Below are 24,477 nucleotides of genomic sequence, written 5' to 3'. Positions count from 1 at the left end.
TTCCCTTCTAGTGAAATTGAGAAATGAGGGCCAACATGATTTCTGTGGTGGTGGGGGGAATATTTCAACATTGTACATTCAGTATTATAACTTTGGTGTACTACTTTAAAAAAGTTGACATGGATCTCACCACAGACACACACACACACACACACACACACACACACACACACACACACACACACACACACACACACACACACACACACACACACACACTACCTTGACCCATCAAAATTACATTTCAACAAAACATAATCAGGTGTACTCCTTTTCGTGAAAGTGCATTTTTTCGAAAATGCACTTTCGCGAAAAGGCAACTAAGCGAACAGCAATAGGGGCTGTTGCTTAGATCGCGGCACAGAGGAGGTAAGGGAATATTCCCTTTTCCCCACTGTAGTGCAATCTCGGAGTGAGAATATAAAAGTAGCAGGGGTGTGGGGGGCTTGCCCTCCTGCATAGATGTGGTTAGTGTTGTGTTTTTTTTTTTTGGTTTATTTCTCTTTCACGAAAGTGCATTTTCGAAAAAATGCACTTTCTTGAAAAAGAGTCCGCTTGCTTAAGTTTTGTTGAAACGTAATTTCGATGTGTCAATGTCGATCCATATATATATATATATATATATATATATATATATATATATATAGATAGATAGATAGATATAGATATGTAAAAACATGTGTAGAATGAGAAACAGCTTTTCTTGAGTGCAGTCAACCAAAGCTCATAGAAACACCTGCTGTTGAGGCAGGTGGCAGATCTGACTTTGCTTCTGACCAGAAATTATAATGAATGCAAAAATGGAAGGACCATCTGCAATGAATTACCTGGTGGCGCAAACACCTCACATAAATTAGGCAACAGAGCAGCTACAGATAAATGTGGGCAACCCTCAACCTAAGAAATACCTGCAGGGGCTAGAGACACTTGGTGCACACCCTGGGTGCAGTTCTTAGACAGACTGATGCAGTATAAACCGGAAGTGTTATTCCCCCACCTGAATGCTGACTAACCTTCTGTAGTGGCATAAAACTCAGTAGAAGCCAATAAACATCCTTTTTATCCATAACAAACATCCAGGTGCAGATGTTGATGGTCTTCTAGATATATGAGGTAAGAAGCCTGGCTTTCCTGGTGGTTTTCCTATGGGTGGAACAGGTGAAATGTTTAATGACAGCAGTGACATAAGGACCATAAAGCTAACTGTTTTGGAATGATTTGGGATGAAAGATGAATGCAGCAACACATGATATGAGAGTGTTGTACTGTATAGTACTTCTTTGATAAGAATTATCCATAGTAATTATTGACCTTTCCACTGGCACCGCATGTCTTGAAGTTAGGTGATTTAAAAGAGGATGTGAGAAGTAAGTATACTGGAAGGTAGTGATGGGGCAGACATGGAAATGTTTGTATCATTACATTGTCTGAGGGCAGTATGTCAGACATGCTTTCTGCTTTAATGATAAAGGCCTATGAAGGTTTTGGGTAGAAGCATCGGATAGAGAAAGCATCACAATATGAGGAGTTCAGTTAGTAATAGAAAAGAAGAATTGCAATAATTAAGATAGGATCATTAAGACAAGTGGCTTGAGCATGCAAATGACAAAATTAATAGGTGAGTGTGAAAGTAAGATATAAATAAATAACCAGTGAATGACCTTTGATCTCTTTTGGTACGTTCATCCATTTGGTTTGTATAGTATTAAAAAAGATCACTATGGTACGTTATAAGATCTATCCAGTCTTGTTGATCCCCATCCATCTCCTAAAACAGCACCTTGAATAGCTGATGTCATCCCACAGAGTTTATTAGGCAAGAAAGGACTGGAATAGGTTATCAGGCCTCTCAATCATATTTCACAGGCAGGCATCTGCTGGTAATTAATAGCTGCCAGTCCACCTACCATATGTCACAGGGATGTGGAAGGAAACCAGAGCACTCAGATAAAAGCCATGCAAAAGCAAGGGGGACATGCGAACTCCATAGAGAAGGCACTCCAGCTGACAAATGAACTAGAAAACCTCTTGCTGAGAAGTGACAGTGCTACTGTCTGCAGCATTGTGAAACACCATCTTACTTGACTATAGATATCATTTTCTAGAGTTTATAGTGTATTTATAAAGGAGGATTCTCTGCTAAAGGAATATATTCGGTACATAATGCTGGGTAATTTAATAGCACCAAAACAAGAATATGGTACAAGAGATATATGTTTGTCATAAATGTTGAAATTAATTATTGAAGTGAAGAAATATAACAGATGTTTTAATCTGTAGTAGATGTGGATTATATAAAGTGATTTTGTATGTTTTTGTGTTGTGATGTCTTTAACATCAATAAAGAAGACTTAAAAAAAAAATCTTAATTTCTTTGGTACTAGAAGAAATATTGAATAGCCTGTTATTCTGAATCATAGTTTAGATCACTCTATGCCATTTTTCTTAATATATGTTTCAAGAGAGGCTTTGCCTAGGAAAAGAGACTCACATAACTTTGGAACTATTTGAGAAGACTTTACTGAAAAGTGTTTTGCAAGCCCATCTGCAAATCATGCATAACTCTCATCCTTCCATCTCTAAAATGAGGAACTCTGGTTCTCTTAATATGGAATACGTGGGCAGTATGTGGAACACTTACTAGCAACTTTAACAAGGAAGCTCACATGGTGCGTAAAGTGCGTTAATTTATACTTAAATTCTTTTGATGAATTAATATGATTCAATATTATTTATTATGAGTTTTATTCAAAACAATTCTTTGCAGTGAATGAGTGACAGATCCTTTCAATGTGGAACTGTGAGGAACATGAATGTTTTAAGACTCAAAATGAGGAGCATTCCTCATAATGGGGTACACCGGAGAGGCATGCCTTGCAACCACTGGACTGAAGAGATGTTTTCCCAATATTTGAAGGTCAGGGAATTTTCTTCCAATGATTTTCATGGTCTTTTAGAGAAATGGGATGAAAGAATAGAAGAGGGATTCAAGGACTTATTTCCTGTCATTATCTGAGGAAGTGATTACCAACTTAGAGAAATGATGACCCCCCCGCCAAGAAGCCCTTCACTTTCATTTCAGTTTCAGAGTACCCCTCTTATAGGGCCTGTGCCAAAAACTCTGACCCCAGAAGGAAGCACAATGACAGAAGGCACTGTTATTATAAAGGAGAAGCTTCCTACCCCTTCCCCTGGGGTAGAATGTTCTATAACAACATTGAAATATTCTGAAAATACCTCCATAGTTTACTTCTAAATACTAATTTACATCTGTATCAGGCCAAGAAGCACCTTTGGGAAATTCCTACATTTCAGATCCAGATTCTGTGTATAAGGTTATCCTTTCAGTGATGCCTATTTCTTAGTCACAATGCCCAAAACTAAAAATATAAAGGCAAAGTAAACCAGCTACACAGCAGGAACACTTGGACATATGAGAAGAAAGCCTGGATGCAGTGTTCAACATCTTAAATGGAATGTGTTGTCTCTTTTAAGCTAATGTAAGTAAGAATGTCATAGTTAATACAGTTTAGATTGAAAAAGCATATTATCTTGTGTTTTATTTAGTTGGTAACTGCTCTTCCAAACCAAGAATATTTTGCTGTTATATATATAAAGGATTGCTTGAAATATTTAATGACATCATTTTAGGTGTGTGACTATGTAGAAAAACAGAGAATAATAGTAAAATGTAAAAATGTTGATTGGTTGTCTTTCCAGTGATGCCCATTCATTTGAAACCAGTTCATGAGATAGACAAGCCATACAATGTGTTATAACTTAACCTGATGTTCTGTGTCCTTAGTTATATTTGTTCTGGGGAGGGGTCTTGAGTCCTCCTTTCTGCATGGAGAAAACAGTTAGCCTTCCTCCATACCTACTGTACCTATTCTATGAATTGGTGTTGCCCGAATGAGATTTTGCTGGAAAGCAAGCTAATCACATGAGCAATAAATATGCTGTAAGGGACACTACAGTCTTTCTTTTATTTTTCCAAAAGAAACTGCAGCTTCAGAACTAGTCCATATTTGGAATTAAAATAAAATGTGTAAAACAAAGATGCACGGATAGATCACTGATGCATTTTAATAACATTTGTATCTTCCTCAGATCAAAGCTTGTCCTCCCACATAGACTTGACCTGAAGGAGCATGCTACTTTACTGCATGGCCAGGTAAAATAAAATAAATGCCTTGAGTAGACCCAGCTGCATGTTTTTTTTCCCTCTTCAACATTAAACACTTTAATGTCTTTTCCTGGAGACACCATAGACTCTGTCAACATTTTTGCCTGATTTTTAGCATTCAGTACAACTTGATCTGAGCTGCAGGATGGAAATTTGAACTAAAGACTGTAGCTGCCAGCAAAAGCATAAATATTGCTTAGGTCCTTAGAACATTTAGGAACTAAATCATGGTGTTGAAATAAAACGTTCTGTCAATATCAGGCATAAGAAAAAGAGGTAGAAAAAAGAGCAGCTGTCATTTCATTAGAAAAATTGTAGAGAGATCTATTGATTCTATAGACAAAATCATCAGCTACTGAATTCATAATAACATGAAAATTCAAGCATTCTAGGGGGAAATCATACTTATCTTTCCCACCAATTCTTCCTTAATTTCCCAATATTATATATTTCCCAATATTCATTTATCACTTACGTCAGACACCACTATTACTGGAGAGGCAAATAATGTTTTGTAGATAGTGGATTAGTTTAGCCCCATGCCTAGATCAGTATGTCAACTCTACTGCCATGCCAAATGGCCAGTAGCATCATGCATGAGAGAGTCCTAAGCCCACCAAAATACACCTCTCAACTGTCTAGATTTTGGAAAGGTACCTCTAATTTTTCCTCAGACTTTTGATCCATCCCTCCTAAAAGTGGAAATTATTTTGAGAAGGTCTAAGTTAATTATACCAGCATTTAAAATGTATTCATAATATGGGGCCTTTTTCAAAATGATTATTTATTGTATTGTTTGTGCATCATTTTGCAATTTATTTAGTTTCTGTTTAAACTCCTGATTTTAAAACTGAAAGTGATTTAAACACAAATGAAAATTATGATGTTTTTGATGTTTTAGTTTTACTGTCTACTCATTTTTTATGACCACAACAACACAAAATGATGTCCATGTAGGTATTACCAGTGATTTACATATACCAGCAAAGCATTTTGGGTAATCAGCACCAACATACTTCTTTAGAAGAGAAGTATCTTATTTGCATTATGGTTTCACAAACAAATCTTTGCATGTGTTAATTTCCAATGTATGATATTCCATCTGTGAGAAAGAGCTGATAACTTCTCTTACTGGAATATAATATTCTCCTGTTACTGCAACTAAAATGGAAGTATTGTAGGTTTTACAGTTATTTAGGTAATAAGGCTATGCTGGGTCAGTCTTTCAGGATTTTGTGGCAGGAGATTTTAGTTTCAGTAATATGTTGAAGTGGCTGTGGTAATTAATAATAATGAATCTACAAATATACTTTTGGCATAAAACAGTAACATTTAGTATTGTATATATATTAATGTGGTTACATCTATCTTTAAGGGTTTAATTATTTTTACTGTAGATTGGAAAGAAATATACTATAAGGAATCCCATCAACATTTCAGTTTTAATGATTTACCAGTAGAAGTAGTGCAACAGAGAAATTCAACATTTTAGCTTAAAAAAAACTGAGATATTTTATATATATATATATATATATATATATATATATATATATATATATGAGATATATTTTTGGTTTGCAGCTTGCTTTAACATTCTTTGTAGTGCAGTCATTCTGCTATTTGAACTTATTTTAACAATTTTGTAATTTAAAGATGACTATTTTGCTTTTAGAGATGAGGTACAGAACGTGAGAGCAGTATTAGCTATGTGTGCAGTATTAGCTGTGCGTACAGTACTAGCTATGTGTGCAGTATTAGCTATGTATGCACTATTAGCTGTGCGTGCAGTATTAGCTATGTGTGCACTATTAGCTATGCATTCTGTATTAGCTATGTGTGCAGTATTAGCTATGTATGCAGTATTAGCTGTGTGTGCACTATTGGCTATGTGTGCAGTATTAGCTATGTATGCACTATTAGCTGTGCGTGCAGTATTAGCTATGCGTGAAGTATTAGCTGTGTGTGCAGTATTAGCTGTGTGTGTAGTATTAGCTGTGCATGCAGTATTAGCTATCCGTGCAGTATTAGCTATGTGTGCAGTATTGGCTATGTGTGCAGTATTAGCTATGCATGCACTATTAGCTGTGTGTGCAGTATTCGCTGTGCGTGCAGTATTAGCTGTGTGTGCTTTAACGTTCACTGAGTGATATACTGTGATTTGTAGATACTTATTCTTTTGTAAGTTTATCATAGATGTTTATGTTGTAGTAGAGATCACAGCAGGAGAATGTTAAATATATTGTGGATTTACTTTGTCCCTAATTCTACATTTTTGTGTTATTTGGTCACATAAAGAACACAATTTAAAGTGATGTTATTTTACTGTGTAACCCCATCATGAAGAAGTGTATAATGAATTATCTCAACCACTTAAAAAGCTGACATAATGTTTTCCAGGAACAGTACATTAATGATTAGAATTATTGTTGAGAAACAGTTCATTCCAGTTGCAAGATGGGTTAAACCTGGATTAAGATCCATGATAGCATATAATAGTGTAGAAGCATGGTGTCTCTGCAAAATTTCAGTGTAGCAGTTACAAAAGTGATACATACATCCTTTTCAACCTATGCTGTTAAACATGCAGGCAACACAGGAATACATGAGACAATGTAAGGCAAGTGATAGTCATACTGAAAAAAAAGCCTTTGCTTACAGGGAAATACAATTCATTCTGTGAAGATAGGTGAAGGGTGCCAGCCTAGCCAGATAGAATTTTCTAGATAATTCTGTCATTTGTAAATATTAATGTAAGCCACAAGCTTGTTCTTTTAAATATGAAAAGACTGGAGTGGATGCGGAACTGCAAAAATGTAACAACAGTGCACTCTGCTGTAACAAAGCTGATAAGTCATGCATGGTGAAATTCTTTGATCTAAAATTCAGAGCCGAGATGTCTAGAGGGAGGCATTCTGCCTATTGTTTTGAGGCCAGAGTTAATGGCTAGAATTTGCATGTATAATTTATTTTATTGTTCTGGCTTCCTGACCAGTTGCAAGATCAAGGGCTATTAACCTCTGAGAGTCTGTTAGCCTGGAACCAGAAAGAAATGATGTAACCTGAAATGAATCAGTGGTACTGTGTTATCAATTTAAGGACAGAAAGAATGAGAGCATTTGAACATTTATCTTGAGAACATCCAACTCACCACTCTGCCTGTGTCTATATGTAAGTAGGATTTTAGAACTGTGTTTTCTCTTAGATATAGCTAGGAAATAGGAAGATTAGACTAGTTTGTTTTTCTGTGATGTCAGAACTTTTCTACTGTATTATTTTAAGTATTTCTCTGTGATCTCTGAACTCTTGACTAGCACTGTGTAGCAAAAAGTATTGTCTTGTGCTTTTATTATTTATTATTAACTATTTTAAACCTTTCAACTGAGGATGTTTTGTGTAGAGATAATTTAAGCTCTAAGAGTACATTGCATGTATATAGTGATACTGTACCAAGTCACTCCAAATAAGTCTTGACTGTTTAGTTGCACTTACCATTTGGATAATAATATTGCACAGTATAATTGGACACCCTTTCATAAGGGCCTTTGAGTAGCTAATAAATATTAGCTGGGTGGTGGCAGTATTTTCTACCTTATAGTCTGGGTAAAAGGGGCACAGTTGGAGAACCTGTGCCAGTCTTCCCCAGGAGTGTCTATGTGGTTGTATAAACTCTTATCTCAAAGTGTGTGTGTGTGTGTGTGTGTGTGTGTGTGTGTGTGTGTGTGTGTGTGTGTGTGTGTGTGTGTGTGTGTGTGTGTGTGTGTCAGCTACTTGGGCAGGGACACAAAGCACTGGTTGGACAGAGAGGGTGCTGGAGGTTTTAGCTTGCCCACTAGGCTGAGATCTGGACCCTATAGCTGTGCCAGTGGGGAGTCTTATTGGGGACCTGGAGAGAAAGGGAGAAACCAGCCCTAGACTGACTGTGATCTCTGTGTGCTCTTAACTCATTCCCTCCGGTACAGCTCTTTTGAGTGTGTGCCTTTAACTCCTAGTGGGTGTGGCTTAAGCCTTTAAAAAATGAAGTTATCACCTTACAGTTCTAGAAAATACTCATTGTGAGAGGTCAAATATCAATACAGCTGTGTTTGTCATCACATGCTTCAAGACAAAACTTGTAAGTAACATGGTTTTGGAATTATTAATGCAAACATGAACAATCAATATTTGACGCCTAGAGGAGCAGTAGGAGTTAACTGCAGAAGATGCCTGGAGGTGTACTCGGCTGTAATGAGTTAAGGGAAATTGTACTTTACTGTGTGTGTATTTATTATCCTTTTCCTATATGTATGCCCCTCACTGGTGTTGGTGGTAAGGATTGAGGCTCCTTGATTGCTGGGCCAGTGCACGGGTGCCAGACATTCCTTTAGCAAACAAATCTCCACTGGCATACAGGGATAAAGCTCTAACTATGACCCAGATGACTTGAGTTTGATTAGCAGCTCAGGGATCTGTTGGAACTAATGTGGAGAGCATTGACATCCCTATCCTATGGGGGATGTGGATGAAGTACAGCCAATCAACTAACAGTTTCCAGGGGAGTGCTCTGGTCAGGCATCTGGCCTCTGAACTGCATATGGGGGTAACCTTTATCACAGGTACACAGGAGCATGCAGTCTCAAGAGGAGGCATAGTAGCTCCTGTGGTGCTGAGGGTTGCTTGTGCCCTGCCCAGGGGAAGTGGAGGGGTAAAGCTGTTACTTGTTCTTATGATTGAGATGCTACTGAAGCCACAAAATACCCTCATGGCCGTCTAATGACATCCCCTCCAGATAGCTGTTACCTCTGTGCTGAGGCTTTCCATGTGGACAGTATCAATTCCATTTGGGGTAGGCTTGAGAGTTGACAGGGATAGGGGTAAACATTAGTTATAAGAAAGCATCCCTTTAGCATGTTCAGAGTAAAGGAGCGTTTGAGGAGATCTGGACATATTGGGAAAGACATCCTTGGGTGCTGGCCTACATTTCATACATTATCATGACATTGGTGTTATAGTTTGGTATTTGTCACTCACACTATCCCTCACACAGAATAATGCTTAAATCTATTTAGGATGGTACATGAGTATTCAGCATGTGTGTTACATACACCAAAAATGCAGCCATAGTAGGATGCAAACTGACTGCATAAACAGGTTGCTTTATGAATTATGAGTCAGTGGAAGGGTTAACAGGTGTGCAGAACAGCATAACAAGAGGTCTAATGTATCAGACATTTCATATTTTAATAGGTTCATGCATTCATACGTGATTTCTAGGCTAATAATCTCAATGGAACTTTGTAAGCCTAGCTATGCTTCCCAAATGTATCTGACAGGTTTTTATTACCCTATAATTATTTTAAGAGGTATATCTAGGCTTGAGCATGGGTAGTCAAGCATTTACAGGTTGCATCTGTCTAATAGAGACATAGGTGCCAAACTAGGGGTTAATTTCTGATTCCCCATCCAGTGGTCCAAGTTACATTTGAATTGGGTTAGGGAGAGATTCTGCTTCACATGGATGGAAAGCCTGTTCCTGAGAAGGAGTAGTCTCTGAGATACACATCTGCACCTCCATTTATGTTACAGATAATGTTTAGAGCTCTAGATTGGGTAATTATCATACTACTTGTTTGCATATGTGCAACGGATCCATCAGAATGGGATCAGGACATGCTTTGTAGGCCAAGCATAGATTTCCTTTCAGTAGTCTGTAGGAGACCAAATACAGAGATAGGGCTTTCAGGAGGTCTGTGTAGGATATGTTGTTTATGCCATGCATTCTTTAGTGAGGAACCTCTGTGGACACTCCAGTTGTTGCATATGCCTGTTCAGGTGCATACTAAAGGGTGTGCTGTACTCAATGACTTGTCTGTTGAGGGCTGACTACAGCGGAGCAGTGACATCCTTGGATGTAGATGCCATACCCTTGCTTGTACATTGCACAGCATAGAATGATTTTGTTGCTGCCATAGACGTATGATGGTTAAAGACCAGGTTACTGTCTCCAAGCATTCCCAAATATCTGATCACGGGATCTACTCTTAGGGGTGTATTATCAATGTGGTAGTTTTCATGGGTATTTGTCTTCTGCTGTTACACCAGATTTATTTATTTATTTATTTATTTATTTACATTTCTTTACCGGGAGGTCTACTGGGCCAGGGTGAGCTAATTTTCAATAGACACCCAGGGAGAAAAGCTCCAAAAACAAACAACATGATAAAGCTACAGAATCTAAATACAGAAATCAAACAGTGATGATACAGAACACTATATTACGGAATAGGTGATACAATAAAATAGATAACACTAGCTATACAGATGTTAGATTTTAAGTATGCAAGCCAAACAAGAATAAAATTTATGATGTGGGATAAGAGCGAATGCATTAAAAATACAGTATTGTAGATGTGCAGTAGAGAGTGAAAGGTGGAGAGCAGCAGATTAAAGACTCTGAAAGTAAGGTATATATAGCCTTAGAGCTATTGCTATATAGGCACCAAGAATGAATAGAAGATATGGTAGGTAACTAATAGAGTAGATTATGTGTGGCTGGGTGGCACATGTTGGACTTAGTAAGTTGGAACCACTGAATGTATATATGAGGAGTCTGAGCCGTAAGTGACACAGGGAGGAAAAGTAGGAAGGCTAGGAATATATTTTTTTATAGTAAGCGCTGGTACGTGTACATAGCCAATGGGAGAACAGGTGTTTCAGCGATGTCTTAAAGCATTCAGTGTTGCTAGTAGAGCTAATTGAAGGAGGGAGAACATTCCATAGTTGTGCTATAACATATGGGTAACACATTTGACCAGCGGAAAGATTAGGTTTTGCTACATTAAGGAACATGTAATTGACTGACTGCAGGGGTCTATTTGGGTGATACATGGTGAACTGAAAGGAGAGGGCAGGACAACTAGAAGACTTATAGATTAGCTTATGAGCTGTGGTTAGTTGCATGTATGTTAGATGTTGGAGAAGTTCTAGCCAGTTTAGACGTTGGAGTGATATGCAGTGGTGGGAGGAATATTTGCACTGGTTACAAATTTTGCAATTTTGTTGTAACATGAGTTCAGTTTGGATTTAAGAGAGGATTGTACATTAGTAACGAGAGGTGCACCATATAGCAGGGATGGAACTAGAAAGGAAGAGGCAAGGGATAGTCTTGCTGCACAGGTGAGACACCAGATAGGAATTTTATAGCAGATAAAAGTGACTTCTTCTATAAAGAAAAGATTGTTGTTGCTACACATTTAAAAATTAAAAACATTTAAAACTATGAATTGGTAAGACTAAGTTACTTAAATTAAGGTACGAACAAAAATGCTGAAATGCCTAGTGTTACTGCTCTGAAATAAGATTTCTAATATTATTCATATCAGGTCTATATTAGAAGAGTGAAGCGACTTAAGAGAGAATGCCCTTTCATCGACACATAAAGCCCGAAGTCTGAAAACAGTGAAGTTATGGAACAACGATTTTTTCCTGGGAAAAAATCGTTGGGTCGTTCTCGCGACTTTGCTGTTTTCTCCACTGTGGTGCGATCTCAGAGTTGGTATAGTTAAGTAGGGGGTGTGGGATTGCACAGCTCCCCCACATTGGGGAGTGGGAGTGTAAAGCCCCCCACTTTATTTTGTCTTTATAATTTTTTTTTTTTGGGAACAGTGATTTTTTTCCATAACTTCGCTCTTTTCATACCGTGTTTTACATGTCGATGAAAGAGCATTCGCTCTTAAGTCACTTCGCTCTTCTAATATAGACCCATTCACATCATGGGATGAAAGCTGAATGTTTATCAATTAAAAGTCTTATTCAACAAGCCTATATGATAAACTCATGATACACTCATTTTCAGACTATGGCAACCTTGTATGAGATTTAAAAAACGATTAGTTGGACTGGATCAAAGTAATATTGTTTTAACAAGGAACTAGAAAGCATTCTTAAATTCATTATTACAGAGTTATGGCTAGCATGTAAATCAATATCGGATGACATCATTTAGGAAATGAAAATGCATGACATTTGAAGACTATAACACAAAGATTTAAAAGTATGAAGACAATATGATAATAAAAATTGGAAAAATGGATGCTTTGTCAGGTTTGACCTCAAGGACCCCTTATGCTTAGGAACATGACTGTGAAGCTTTTAGCACAAAATTCGAGAGAAATCCCAAAGTAATGAGGGACAAAGAAACCAACATTAGGGACAGATTTTAAATATTGCTTGGGTATAAAGTTGCCAGAATAACAGGTTTTACATTAGCATGCATTTTTTGAATGATATGGAGTGACTGCAGTCCTCAACAATTTACCAGAAATCCTCAGATTTTATTAGGAACAAACCAAGCACAAGCCAAAATCAGGGACAGTTGAGAGCTCTACCTGGGAATTAGAAGCTGGCCAGTGAAAAGATACTGCTTAGTACCACGAGGAACCAATATTTTTAACAAATATTGGATTTCGAGTTATCTTGTTTTACAAGTGCAAATGTGTTCTTTTTCTGATTCAAATAAATGAACATATTCTCCCATGAAAGTACTTAAATATCATTTACCTTTGCTTGTCCTACCTGCCCTGATTGATACACAATTAGTGCATAGCAGGATAATGTGTAAGTATCAGGCTGAGATAATCTAGCATTACATCGCTTCCTCTGCTTCATCAAACTGGATAATAGTAGATTTGCAGTTCGTTTCTACTAGATAATGTAAGTAGTGATATTTAACTTTTTTCTAAATATAACATCCCTACCTACAAGCAAAATGAATATTGACAATGTCAGGGTCACCAAGAATACGACCATAAGACAAAATTAGACAAAGATCTCCCCAACAGCAAGTGCTTATAATACTATGGATAGCCTTTGACAATCAGTGACTACTCAGTTTGCTGAGGGAAAACTGAAAACTATTATCTACCAGGTTGATAACAAAGAGCACCTCATTGCTGTCCTGGAAGTTATTATTTATTTATTTGACATTTGTTAGCTGGAAAAGTCTGACTGGGTCAGGAACCCATTTCCAGAGGAGGCCAGGGGAGAAAAGCTCCACAAATTAAAACATTGACAAAAAGAAAAGTACAGAGATAGTTAAATTTACATCTGGGAGTGTAGCTTGCAATAAGTTACAAGGTGGTCCTACTGACATACAGACAGTTGTTGTACATTTACACAGTAATCTTTACAAACAAGAAATACCAAGATATAACTTGATACAATTAGTTTATATATTACAATCCTTTAGGTAGACTGTTGGTGTACTTATGATAGTTTACATAGTTCAACTCCTAAGGGAAAGTGAACAACCTCAACAGTCGGGTATCAGAATGCTGTGCATGCCAGAACATTGTAAAGACCCAAATGCAGAGAACCACTAAGGGTGTAACAGCATGCAGGAATAAATCCTGATCAGCAAACCAGCATGCTAATGCCCCTAGGCCCATATTTCTACACTTGAAAGAATCAGTATACGTTTGGGGGGATAGTCACATTAAAAGCAGATTATAATGTTATACTACTTATTGGAGAAAGCCTTGGAGAAATAGTTTACACAACACTAGACAAAAGAAAATGTACTTTCTGGCTCACTAGGTCAGATAATGCACATTTGTGACCAGTCTTAATGTTGGAGGGGAAGTTGGGTACCAGCTTTGTGATTTCTTGTAATGACCTGCACCTTTTTGTTAATTGCTTCCCCAGATTTGTGAGAATAATCATCACAATTGCAGAAGAGGAGGCAAATTTTAATAAAGTTAAAATGTATTTTCCTGTCACTGTTCTGTGGTGCAAATGGATACAACCTTGATTGTGACTTGGGGTACCCTGGTTCATCTAGTGGACCCAGTCCCCTAGGACTCAGCAGGAGACAAGAAAAGACTGACAACTTTGCCAGCTTACCTATCCTGAGGAGGAATGGGATTTTACTCTTTTGTATATGAAAATACAAATAACAATTACTGAACAAACTATTAACAGAAACATGCCAGTTCCGGCTTTGTGGCATAGAAGGCTTGAGCTCTGACTGTATGTCAGACTTCCAAAGCTGAACTAGTGATTCAGGATCCAGGAATACTAGGTGGGGAGGATTGGGATGGAGCATCAAAAATCAGCTTCTATATTGTCTGAGGGAGGGTGGGGTTAATTCTAGTGCACTGCCCTGATGTTGGGGATAAAGCAAATAGCCGTAGAATTTGTCAGACTAGAGGTGGGTGAGAGCTAACTGGTGTAACATGCAGTGATGTACATGATGTTACTAAACCCCTCCCAGTAAGGCATAACAAAAATTATCCTGGTAGACTAGATGAACGTGTTATGCTGCCAAGTTGCTCTGCTCCATATTTCCAGCCTTCCGATAGCCATGGCGGTCCCAGCACCAGTGGATAGTACAGGAGAAACAGTTAATAGTCAGCTGGAAAAAGTACTTGCAGATTAATGTTAATTATTATCTACCTATATCAAATTATTTTACTATATATAAAAGAGTGAATAAAGCTGATTATTACTAACTGACAAGTTCACTCAGTAACAGAAAAAACACAGGCAAAATTATGTAAGCAAGAGTTCACTGTAGCCCTGGGAAGCAAGCTGTCTGTCTTTTTCTTTGAATGTCCACACTAATGTTTCTTTCTGAAATGCTGCCCAGTCTTATTCCATGTTCATCACACACCAGAAAGGACCACAGTGTTTGCTGATAATCCAGAAAGGTGGCCTGGCATGAATCGACTCTGATGGGCAGTACCCTGCTGGAAGTTTGGGAACTGACAATGATAGTCCTGAAGCAGTAACAGATTAAATGTGATCCTGCAGATAAAACAGTGAAGAGTGAAAGTTGGTGTTACATATTAAATGTGTTTTTGCAGGGAGGACAAGCCCCATTGCACTCCCATACCCCTAGTACATATATATGAAATCTGAAGTGTGAAAGTCAGTGTTAAATAGTAAAAGTGTTTTTGCAGGGGGGACAAGCCCCGTTTCACTCCCAGACCCCTGGTACTTATATACTAAATCTGAGAGTGTTGTATCTTAGGAAGGAGGAATAGCAACTTAAGTGCAACTCAGACATTGCTCTTTCCCATGATTGCTTGACTACAGCAGATTTTAAAAAATTGCCATTGTTGTCTGTTCAGTGCTCCAGGATGTGGCACAAAGCAAGTCCAGCTAAATTAACAACAGTGGCACCCCACTCTGCACAATAGCTGTCAGAAAGGAAACAGTAAATAACAGCAAATAAACATTTTCCTTTTGAGATCCAGTGGCCCCACTGCACATTCAGACATAATTTATATAGCAAAGCAATATACCTCTATCATAATAATCCAGGATGAGCACACTAACCAGCTAATGCTGTACTGCAAATATAAGTTAGGACAAAGGGCTCCAGTAGTTCATACTATGTGATGAAGAAGTGTCAGGGGTGTGGACAAAGGCAGAAAGGTAAGCGAAATGTAAACACCCTGATTCACAATGCTGCAATGAGAGGCTGGTGTCCTGCATTGATGTGGTAGACATTTCTGGAAATAGCAGAAAATAAGGGGATGACAATACTGCATATACTGGCAGACTTACCTGTTCTCATGCCTCTGACAGTAGGTCTAACCACAATGAAAAGGGTACACAAGATCAGTACAACCCAAGTAGAACAGAAAAGATTTTATTAGATTTCTGGCATTCCATTTCATATATTAGTTAATAAAATACATACATTTAGGACAACTAACACATACAAAACACTTGCATATCATCATTAGATTTCTTTATTTTTTTCCACAGGTCAGAGATTACTCATATGTTTATGTTCAGTTTATTCACATATGTTTACAGTCAGTAATTTTACACTTTTTGGTGATGATAACAAGAGAGGTCAATACCAAACACGTCACACACACACATACACACTAATAAATAAACCATTTTTTGTCATTCAAAAGCACAAAATAAAATACAGTCCTCGTCCAGCAAAATACAAATTTAAATAGTTAAAAATGTAGTTTTGAATTTGTCGTTAAAGTGAAATGACATTAAAATATAGATCTAAAATGTAGCATTCAGATTCTTAATACAAGCTGACTTTTGCTTCCTAGCCTAACATTTCTTTACCCAGTAAGAAAAATTGATATTACATTTGTTTTGAAATGTATGAGAATACCAATGAACTAAAAAACGTGACTGCGACATATTGTTTCTTTTCAAAGAAATAATGTTAACAAATTGACTTTAGAAAACAGCCAATGTAATGTTTGGCATTCTTATGTGATTTCATACGACTTACCTGGGACAACACAGCATGCAGGTTGCTGAGGCCTAGGGGGTTACAGCTAATTGCAGTCAGAATTCTTTCAGTATAACCCCACCTCAGATACATATCAAAGAAAATCTTTAACAAAGAAGAGTTCTATCAATTAAGCAGACTTTTCGTTTCTATCAAACAATGTTCTCCACTGACAAAGTTCTACTCAAAACCTGCCTTTATAAATCAGTAGTCTATATAGTCATATGACCGTAGTAACTTTGCTCAAGGTTCTATATAGTCATATGACTATAGTAACTTTGCTCAAGGTTCTATATAGTCATATGACCGTAGTAACTTTGCTCAAGGTTCTATATAGTCATATGACTGTAGTAACTTTGCTCAAGGTTCTATATAGTCATATGACCATAGTAACTTTGCTCAAGGTTCTATATAGTCATATGACCGTAGTAACTTTGCTCAAGGTTCTATATAGTCATATGACCATAGTAACTTTGCTCAAGGTTCTATATAGTCATATGACTATAGTAACTTTGCTCAAGTTTCTATATAGTCATATGACCGTAGTAACTTTGCTCAAGGTTCTATATAGTCATATGACTGTAGTAACTTTGCTCAAGGTTCTATATAGTCATATGACTATAGTAACTTTGCTCAAGGTTCTATATAGTCATATGACCGTAGTAACTTTGCTCAAGGTTCTATATAGTCATATGACCGTAGTAACTTTGCTCAAGGTTCTATATAGTCATATGACCGTAGTAACTTTGCTCAAGGTTCTATATAGTCATATGACCGTAGTAACTTTGCTCAAGGTTCTATATAGTCATATGACCGTAGTAACTTTGCTCAAGGTTCTATATAGTCATATGACCGTAGTAACTTTGCACAAGGTACAGCTAGAAAACACAGAAATGAAAGAATTAACAGCTGGCATGTAGATTAAGTTATTGTCCATTCCATTCAGAGAAGCAAGCCTTGTTCATTTCACATTTTAGGTACAAAGAAATCTGTCAACATTATTTAACTGGCTATGACATTTATTTTTTTAATACTTTAACAATTCTTTCAAAATGAAACATACAAAAATCAGTACCAACAACCAGAAGTATTATCCTTTTTGATGCACTGAGTACCAAACACACATCACTTTAAACTCTATTACATGCTGGGTTTTGAGAGGAAAGCGGTCCTTCCTGAGTCATGGATTGGGGCCATTACTCTACTCTCAATCCTAAAAAGATGTTAGATGGCACAGTGTTATCAGCTGCATCACATAAAGAAAATCCAAGTGAGGCATGAAGACTGCAGTTGTTTGATGGTTGACAATATCTGTGTCCTGTCCTCCTGCCCCAGGATGATGATTTTTAATATGGCTTCTGGCTTCCCAAGATGAGTGAATCAGCACAGAATAGTAACAGAAACAAATGAAATGGCTTGATAAAGTGAGTAACATCTAATCTGTACACTCATTGGTGGATAATGTTGACCTTCATAAGTAGTTCGTTAATCTGCTACACTATTGCATCAAACGAAGGACAGCGCTACCATCCAGACATGCATAATCTGTTTTCACCCTCTCATTCACTGGAAGTCATAAACCAAGCTACTTTAAAAATAATAATAATATGTAGAAGAAGAAGTTACAAGGGGAGCTAAACAGCTAATTATTTTTTGAAAATAGTAGTTCAATGAACGGATGACTTGCTTCAGCAATCAATGAATGATGGGGATGGGTTATAAGGAGAAAAGGCTTCTGTACCAGTGGTGACATTCAAATAGCTTTCCTTAGTTTTCCAACAGTGTCAACTAGATGAAGGTTCAACTCAATGACAATAAAAATGGTCAAACCCTCAACTTGTCAAACCCTCATGGAAAAGCAATTTTTTGCAGGGAAAGGCCTCATGCATGCCCATCTGGGGACTTCACATCCTCACAACTCACTCCTTAAACGTATCAAATCCATGGTTGCACAACCGTGGCATAATGACCACATATGCTGAATCACTCCTGGTGTTAACAGAAATCACACCAATAGTGATTTTCATTGGAAAAGTGGGATTGATGGGCTCAGCATAAACTAATTTAAATCTCCAAACTGAAACCTTCTCCAGTTAACTGTTGTTAAAGAGCACAGTAATGTTAAACAAGCCAAACATGCTGACATCACAGGAAGTAAAACTTAATTAAAGGTCACATGCATAGCAAGTGCCCTGCATTACTCACAAGTTGAAATATGGAAAGTGGGGCAGGCAGGGGGTTATACTAGAGTTTAAAACTATAGATCTAACAATGACTTGAAAACATACATATCTAAGGAGAACAGTAATGAAAAATGTGAATAGTTTCCTGCTGTTTTTGTACATAAGGAGGTAGTGCAAGTTCCAGTCTGTATCTTGCAGGCATAAAAACAACATTCCCCTTTACAATGACTTCTGAATGAAGTCACCAATTAAATAATAGACACTGTTGTTAGCTGGTGACCATTTGTATCTGGTCAATGAATCTGTTGGCGATGAAACTGTTCTGAAACAACATGTAAGAAATTTGGTAACAAACTGGAGGGCTAGCATGTTATGTGGTTTACACTGTAGTCACACATGGCAGAGTCACTGATGAGGGAAGTTATCAGATGAATGCTGACTCCTTGTGCCTATAGGTTGCCAGCTTTCTCTGAACATGGACTTCCTTCAGCTGTTGGTATAATGCATCTCTCTCCTGCTCAAGCTGGGTGATTTGCTCACTTTTGTCTGACACTTCCTATTAGGGTAAGACAAAACAGAACAATTAATAAAGTTATCAGCTATATTAGTTTATTCATACTTTTAATAAAACAGACATATGTCTAAGCCATGCCATTACCTGACTAAGTGATACCTGATAGTCATCTCTCATACCTTGGTGAATATTCATGATTCCCTGACCTGTCACTCATATTAGTGAGGGAGCTGAAAATATTTCTCAAATTAACCTGTCTAGCAACATTGTAAAGATTCACACTACTGCTTGTTGCATTTACAGACTATAAAATACATGTAATTCAGTTTTTTTTTTGCACAGGTTAAGATATAAGGATGGTAAAATGAGCTGTATTGTACATATTACTATGTGGCTAATAAGATCATTCTTTGTTCAAAAAAGGTAATTAATTTTCAGGTCATCAGCTGTATATTACAAAGTAACGAAATACTGTCTAGAAATCATACCAGCAGTGACTTTCATGGGATCTAGCATGTTGTCTTGCAGAACAGAGAATGTTGTAGGGAAATTTAAAAAACGCAGCAGACCCATTTGTTACCTTATAAGGATGAACAATCTTTTATAGATAACTGTTTTTCAGATTGTGCAGAGGATTGTCCTGAGCCATTGTTGATTAGCTTTGCTTAATGGTTTGTTGGTCTGGATGGGGCGGAATGCTGTTTGAAACAATGAGGTTTACAACTGGTCCTTACTCTCACCTTCATGAGCCAGTTCTGTAGGATAAAGGGATTGAGCCCTAATTACACCCTAGGTCATTTGGGTCATATTAGCAAATCCAGTCCCTGTAGAGACTGGAGATAGTGGGGGAGGCATAGGGAGAGGTGGCATTGGGATAAGACAGTAAGTAGGGCATATGAAAAAATCTATAGCTGCCAGGATGATGTTGTAGCATGACTAAGGATTTCCCTAATTGCAGCACTGGTCCAAAGCGTAAGTAAGGGAGGTGTCAGTAAATGATGACTGAGGATGGAGTCCATGATATGCTTAATGCTGGACAACTGCTATAGGAAGACACAATTCACAATTACAAAACTATAGCGCAGCTGGTAGATTTGTTCTTCTACCTCCAGCTTGAGTACAGCACTAGATGATATTTTCTACTTCTGACAACGCACACAGTTTTCTTTATAAAGCCCAATATTCCACATCACTTTGGCAGAACCCCCTTAAAAAACATCATGGTAGATTAGATGCATAACTATGATGCAATACACTTGACACAAAGATGAGAAAAGGCTTTACTCACATTACTTTGTAAACTGTCCAGGAGGACTAAAGGTCTTCTTTGGGTAGGGATCTAAACTTAAAAAGCAGTATGAAGCGAAGCAGGACAGGTGGTTTTTACCCTTATTTTAGTCAAGTTTTAGTCACGTTCCCTAATCTAGACTCACAGCTGTGGACAGGACCTTTCTATTCTTTTGCCAAGTCTCTGAAATAAGTTACTTCCATCAAGTCTTGCCCTGACTAGCTATGCCTAGGTTATGGACGAACTTGAAACTGTCATGAAATTTAGACTTCATTGCACATGTTTTGTCTGTAACGGACTGGCATCTTTAAATGGTGTATGACTTGGCTTTACTTCTTTTACAGAACCGCCACCATTAGGGTACTGAAAACACTGAAAGCATATGGGAGAAATGTAAGCTACATTGTTAAGGCTTGCCTGTAGCTCTGTCTCATGGATAATATCAGCTTATGTAGTGTAAGATCTACACACTGCAGTCTGTATATAACATCAATTTATGAAATGTAAGGTCTGCTACAATTTAATCTAATCTAATCTGCTTGCATCATCATTACTGTGGCTTGAACACAGCCAAGAAAAATGACTTGTAAGCAATGTATAAAGATTCATTTGGATAGCAGAAAAACAGTCATGTAAGGACCTCTTTGTCATTAATGATTGCTTCAGCCCCTGTTCCTCAGATGCCACTGCATCCACTTCCTCACAATGCAGTGACCTCAGAGTGAGTTACAATTACAGGGGGTAAAAGGGTCTCCTGTCTTATGGGGGTGTGACATAATGTCCCTAAAGAAAAAAGAACACTATGTTTTGCTTTGCAACATGGCTCTCAACCTTTTACCCCCAGAATTAGGCACAAAGCAAGTATAATTAGGTTAAAGGCCCCAAATTAGACACAAATAAATACAGGTACTAATAATTTACAACTTAAAAACATTTCCACTTTTAGGAGGTTTGCAGCAAAAGCTTGAAATTAAAATTAGGGGTTGTCCCCATACATTAAGGATAATTAAGCAGTATGATTTATAAGTTTGCAAAAATACCGTACTGAACATTCCAGTTCACAAACACACACTTTTAGGGTTGTTACTCAACTGACTATTCGCTGCATCTATCTCATTAAAAGACAATGCAGAAAAAAGGAAGTAAAAAGTAAGTAAACACACAATTGTTCATACAGCAAGCAGTTACCAAAGTAATGGTTGTGTATTACCATCAGCATATGTTGTCTCATGTATCATAACAAAAACCTAGAAACTCATATTAAAGATGGAAGTCCAGCCACAAGCAAAATCAAAATGAATAACAAATAAAAACACTAAAGTATGCTATAAACCTTTGAAAAGAACCTCTCAGCGTCCACAAGCCTGAAGAAGTGAGTTAAGGAGTGGCACTCACTCTATGGCCAAACTGAGGCTCCTTTCTCTTGTATTAGTGAGACATTTTATATTGTCTGAAACATAGGTTCATAGGCAACTATTGAGCTAGCTGCCCTTGTGGGCCATTTTAAACCTTCCAAAAGTGAGAATCAAACCATGTACCTTGTGTTTGTGAGGCAAATATGTTAATCCCTAACCACTGCATCTGTCTATCTCTTTATCTTATATATATATATATATATATATATATATATATATATATATATATATATATATATATTGTACTTCCTTATTATAGCGGCCCTAGTGATAGCATCTCTGGTTGTGTTTAAATGACATTAAATTTATAATGAAAGAGTGCATTATTTGTTTCATTTCATACAATGGTTTCCTGGGTAAAGCCACTAGACAGAAATGTCGTTTTTCAGAGACATCTCAGTAATACTGACACCGTATACTCATGGAAACAGAAGGAATCAAATTGAGTACCCTTGAATTCAGGAAACAGCTCGTGTATCAGGATTTGAATCCTCTGCATTTAACTGCCAGGTATTATCAACATTTGTATTACTGTTATTATTAATTTAAGGGTGATTATCAGAAACGCCTACTTTATAAAGACACCTGTCTCAAGCTTTTTATCAAAAATGGATGGATGGATGTTCTTAATATAGCTTCACAGACTACCTTTAAAATCATCTCAGACTAATACAAGCTTGGAGGAGTGGCTCCAGCAGCACAGAGGTGTTCACAATGGCTGTAAGTAGGCACCAAGAGTGTATATTTGTGTGACACTGCCTTTCAACATAACCAAGAAATTATTTTATGAATGACATAAAAATTTCCAGAAGAATATATATAAATATACAGTATAAAGTAATGCTTACAAACACGTTCTCCATGACGGTTGATGTGGCAACCACAGATGCTATCACTAGAGCCACTATAATAAGGAAGTAACATCTGTATCTCTATATATATCTATATCCGTATATCTATATAGATATACATATATATAGATATATATGGTTAAGAAAATAAGGTCATTGTGCTAAAGATATGATTTCTACCAACCTATAAAGTTCATGCTGACAGTATATAAGAATAACTGTTAAATGCAAGCATTATTTGCTGTTTAAGCTTCTCCACTATCAAATGTGTATCTGAAAGTGATGTACCCCACCTGCAATGAGCCATGAGTTGCTCCATCTCATTTTCACCAGATGTGTTTGACAGTGTGACATGTAAGTGTTATAGAACAAGCAGCTTGCTGTTACCTTTGATAGTAGACGGTTTTGCTCCTTAAGCACATTCCAGGCCTGCTGTTGGAAATCAGGGCTGTTACATGACAATGTACGCGCAGAAGGCATTCTGTGCACTGGGGAGTAATAGCAGGAAGAGGAGGAGGAGGAGGAGGAGTATGAAGGTGAAGATGAAGTTGTCTGAAATATAAAAAAATATATATCATGGCCTTCACTAGTTTTGTCACTGCAGGATCATTTTAATGTACATCATCATTGTTTGCAGTGCAAAACAGATAACTGTTAAACTCGTTTCAAAATGCAACACAATGTACCATTTTCATTAATAAGTCTATTTAATAATCCAAACAGTTACATCTGTAGCCAGATGCATGCACACGCTCTACAGATGTACGCTCATCTCCTTGAAGGCATGACTTCGTCATCACACATACATCTCACCATTGCTAATCATAGTAACGTGAGACCATCAGTTGGAAATGGTTTGTTCAGATACTAACTGTCTTTTCTGTTTTCAATTAAAGGAAACAAATTTGGTTAGCTTTCTGAAAATCCTTAGCCCTCTCCAGGTAAAATCTCAACTGTCTGTTGGCATCCAAAGTACTCAGAATTCTTCCTCCTTTGTCTCTGGGTTCAGGATATAACACAGGGAAGGGAATGATGAATTTAAACTAAACTCAGAAACAACCCTTGGCATAAATGAAGGGGTGGTACTAAGACTCTTCCTGTCCTTGTGGAAAAATGAGAAAAGATTGCATAAACATTTGGCCCTGTAATTCAGATACTTATCTAGCAGAAGTCAGAGCAATAAGCAAAACTGTCTTTTATGTGAGAAATTTCAAAGAATTGGCTGAAGGTTTGATTAACTTTGGTAATACAAAATTAAGATTCCAAGGAGGTGGCACTTGATTACTAGGCGGTCTAATATGTAAAACCCCTTTCAAAAATGGTTTAACTTGAAATAATGAAGAAAGGGTATCCAAAGGCAAACAACCAGAAATAGCCAAAGGTGTACCTTTACAAAAGTGTGCGTTTGGCTTGAGTTGAGCAATTCACACAGATACTGAAGAACAGAGGAGCCCCCTTCTTGGGATAGCTCTTATTCTCTTTTATGGCACAAATTAGAAAATCTTTTCCATTTTGCTAATTATGATTTTCTAGTAGTAAGTTTTCTAACCTCCTTTAATATCTGCTGCATGTCCCTTAAATAAATGTGTCTAAATTGGATAAAAAAAACTATCAACCATAATATTAGGTGGATATTTTGAATTTTGGAGTGAATTAAGGATCCCTTATCATGCGTCAGAAAATCCACTCAGTGAAGCAAGTCTGTCTTGATCTTTAGAAAGACTTTGGATATCAGATGAAAGGAGCAAGGTATAAAGGAATGTTCCCATTCATGAGATCTATTTTCTTGGCCT

The 24,477-nt window shown here is 37.3% G+C and overlaps 1 protein-coding gene across 1 annotated transcript in view; it reads right to left on the bottom strand.

The window, feature by feature from the left end:
- Positions 1 to 15,799: 15,799 nt before the first annotated feature.
- The window catches only part of LOC122811438 (suppressor APC domain-containing protein 2-like), a 225,395-nt gene continuing 216,717 nt past the window's right edge, over positions 15,800 to 24,477 (bottom strand). The window contains exons 5-6 of the mRNA XM_044083281.1: positions 23,072 to 23,236; positions 15,800 to 19,172 (exon numbers count right to left, since the gene is read on the bottom strand). Coding sequence (XP_043939216.1) covers positions 19,041 to 19,172; positions 23,072 to 23,236 — 297 coding nt within the window. The 3' untranslated portion in view covers positions 15,800 to 19,040. The remainder of the gene's footprint in view (positions 19,173 to 23,071; positions 23,237 to 24,477) is intronic.

Source organism: Protopterus annectens, chromosome 9.part0 (assembly GCF_019279795.1).
Source record: "Protopterus annectens isolate FY-2018-M chromosome 9.part0, PAN1.0, whole genome shotgun sequence".
In the NCBI taxonomy this organism is placed as follows: Eukaryota; Metazoa; Chordata; order Ceratodontiformes; family Protopteridae; genus Protopterus; species Protopterus annectens.
Note: the sequence above shows the minus strand (reverse complement) of the source record. Positions and strands in the feature narration are given on the sequence as shown.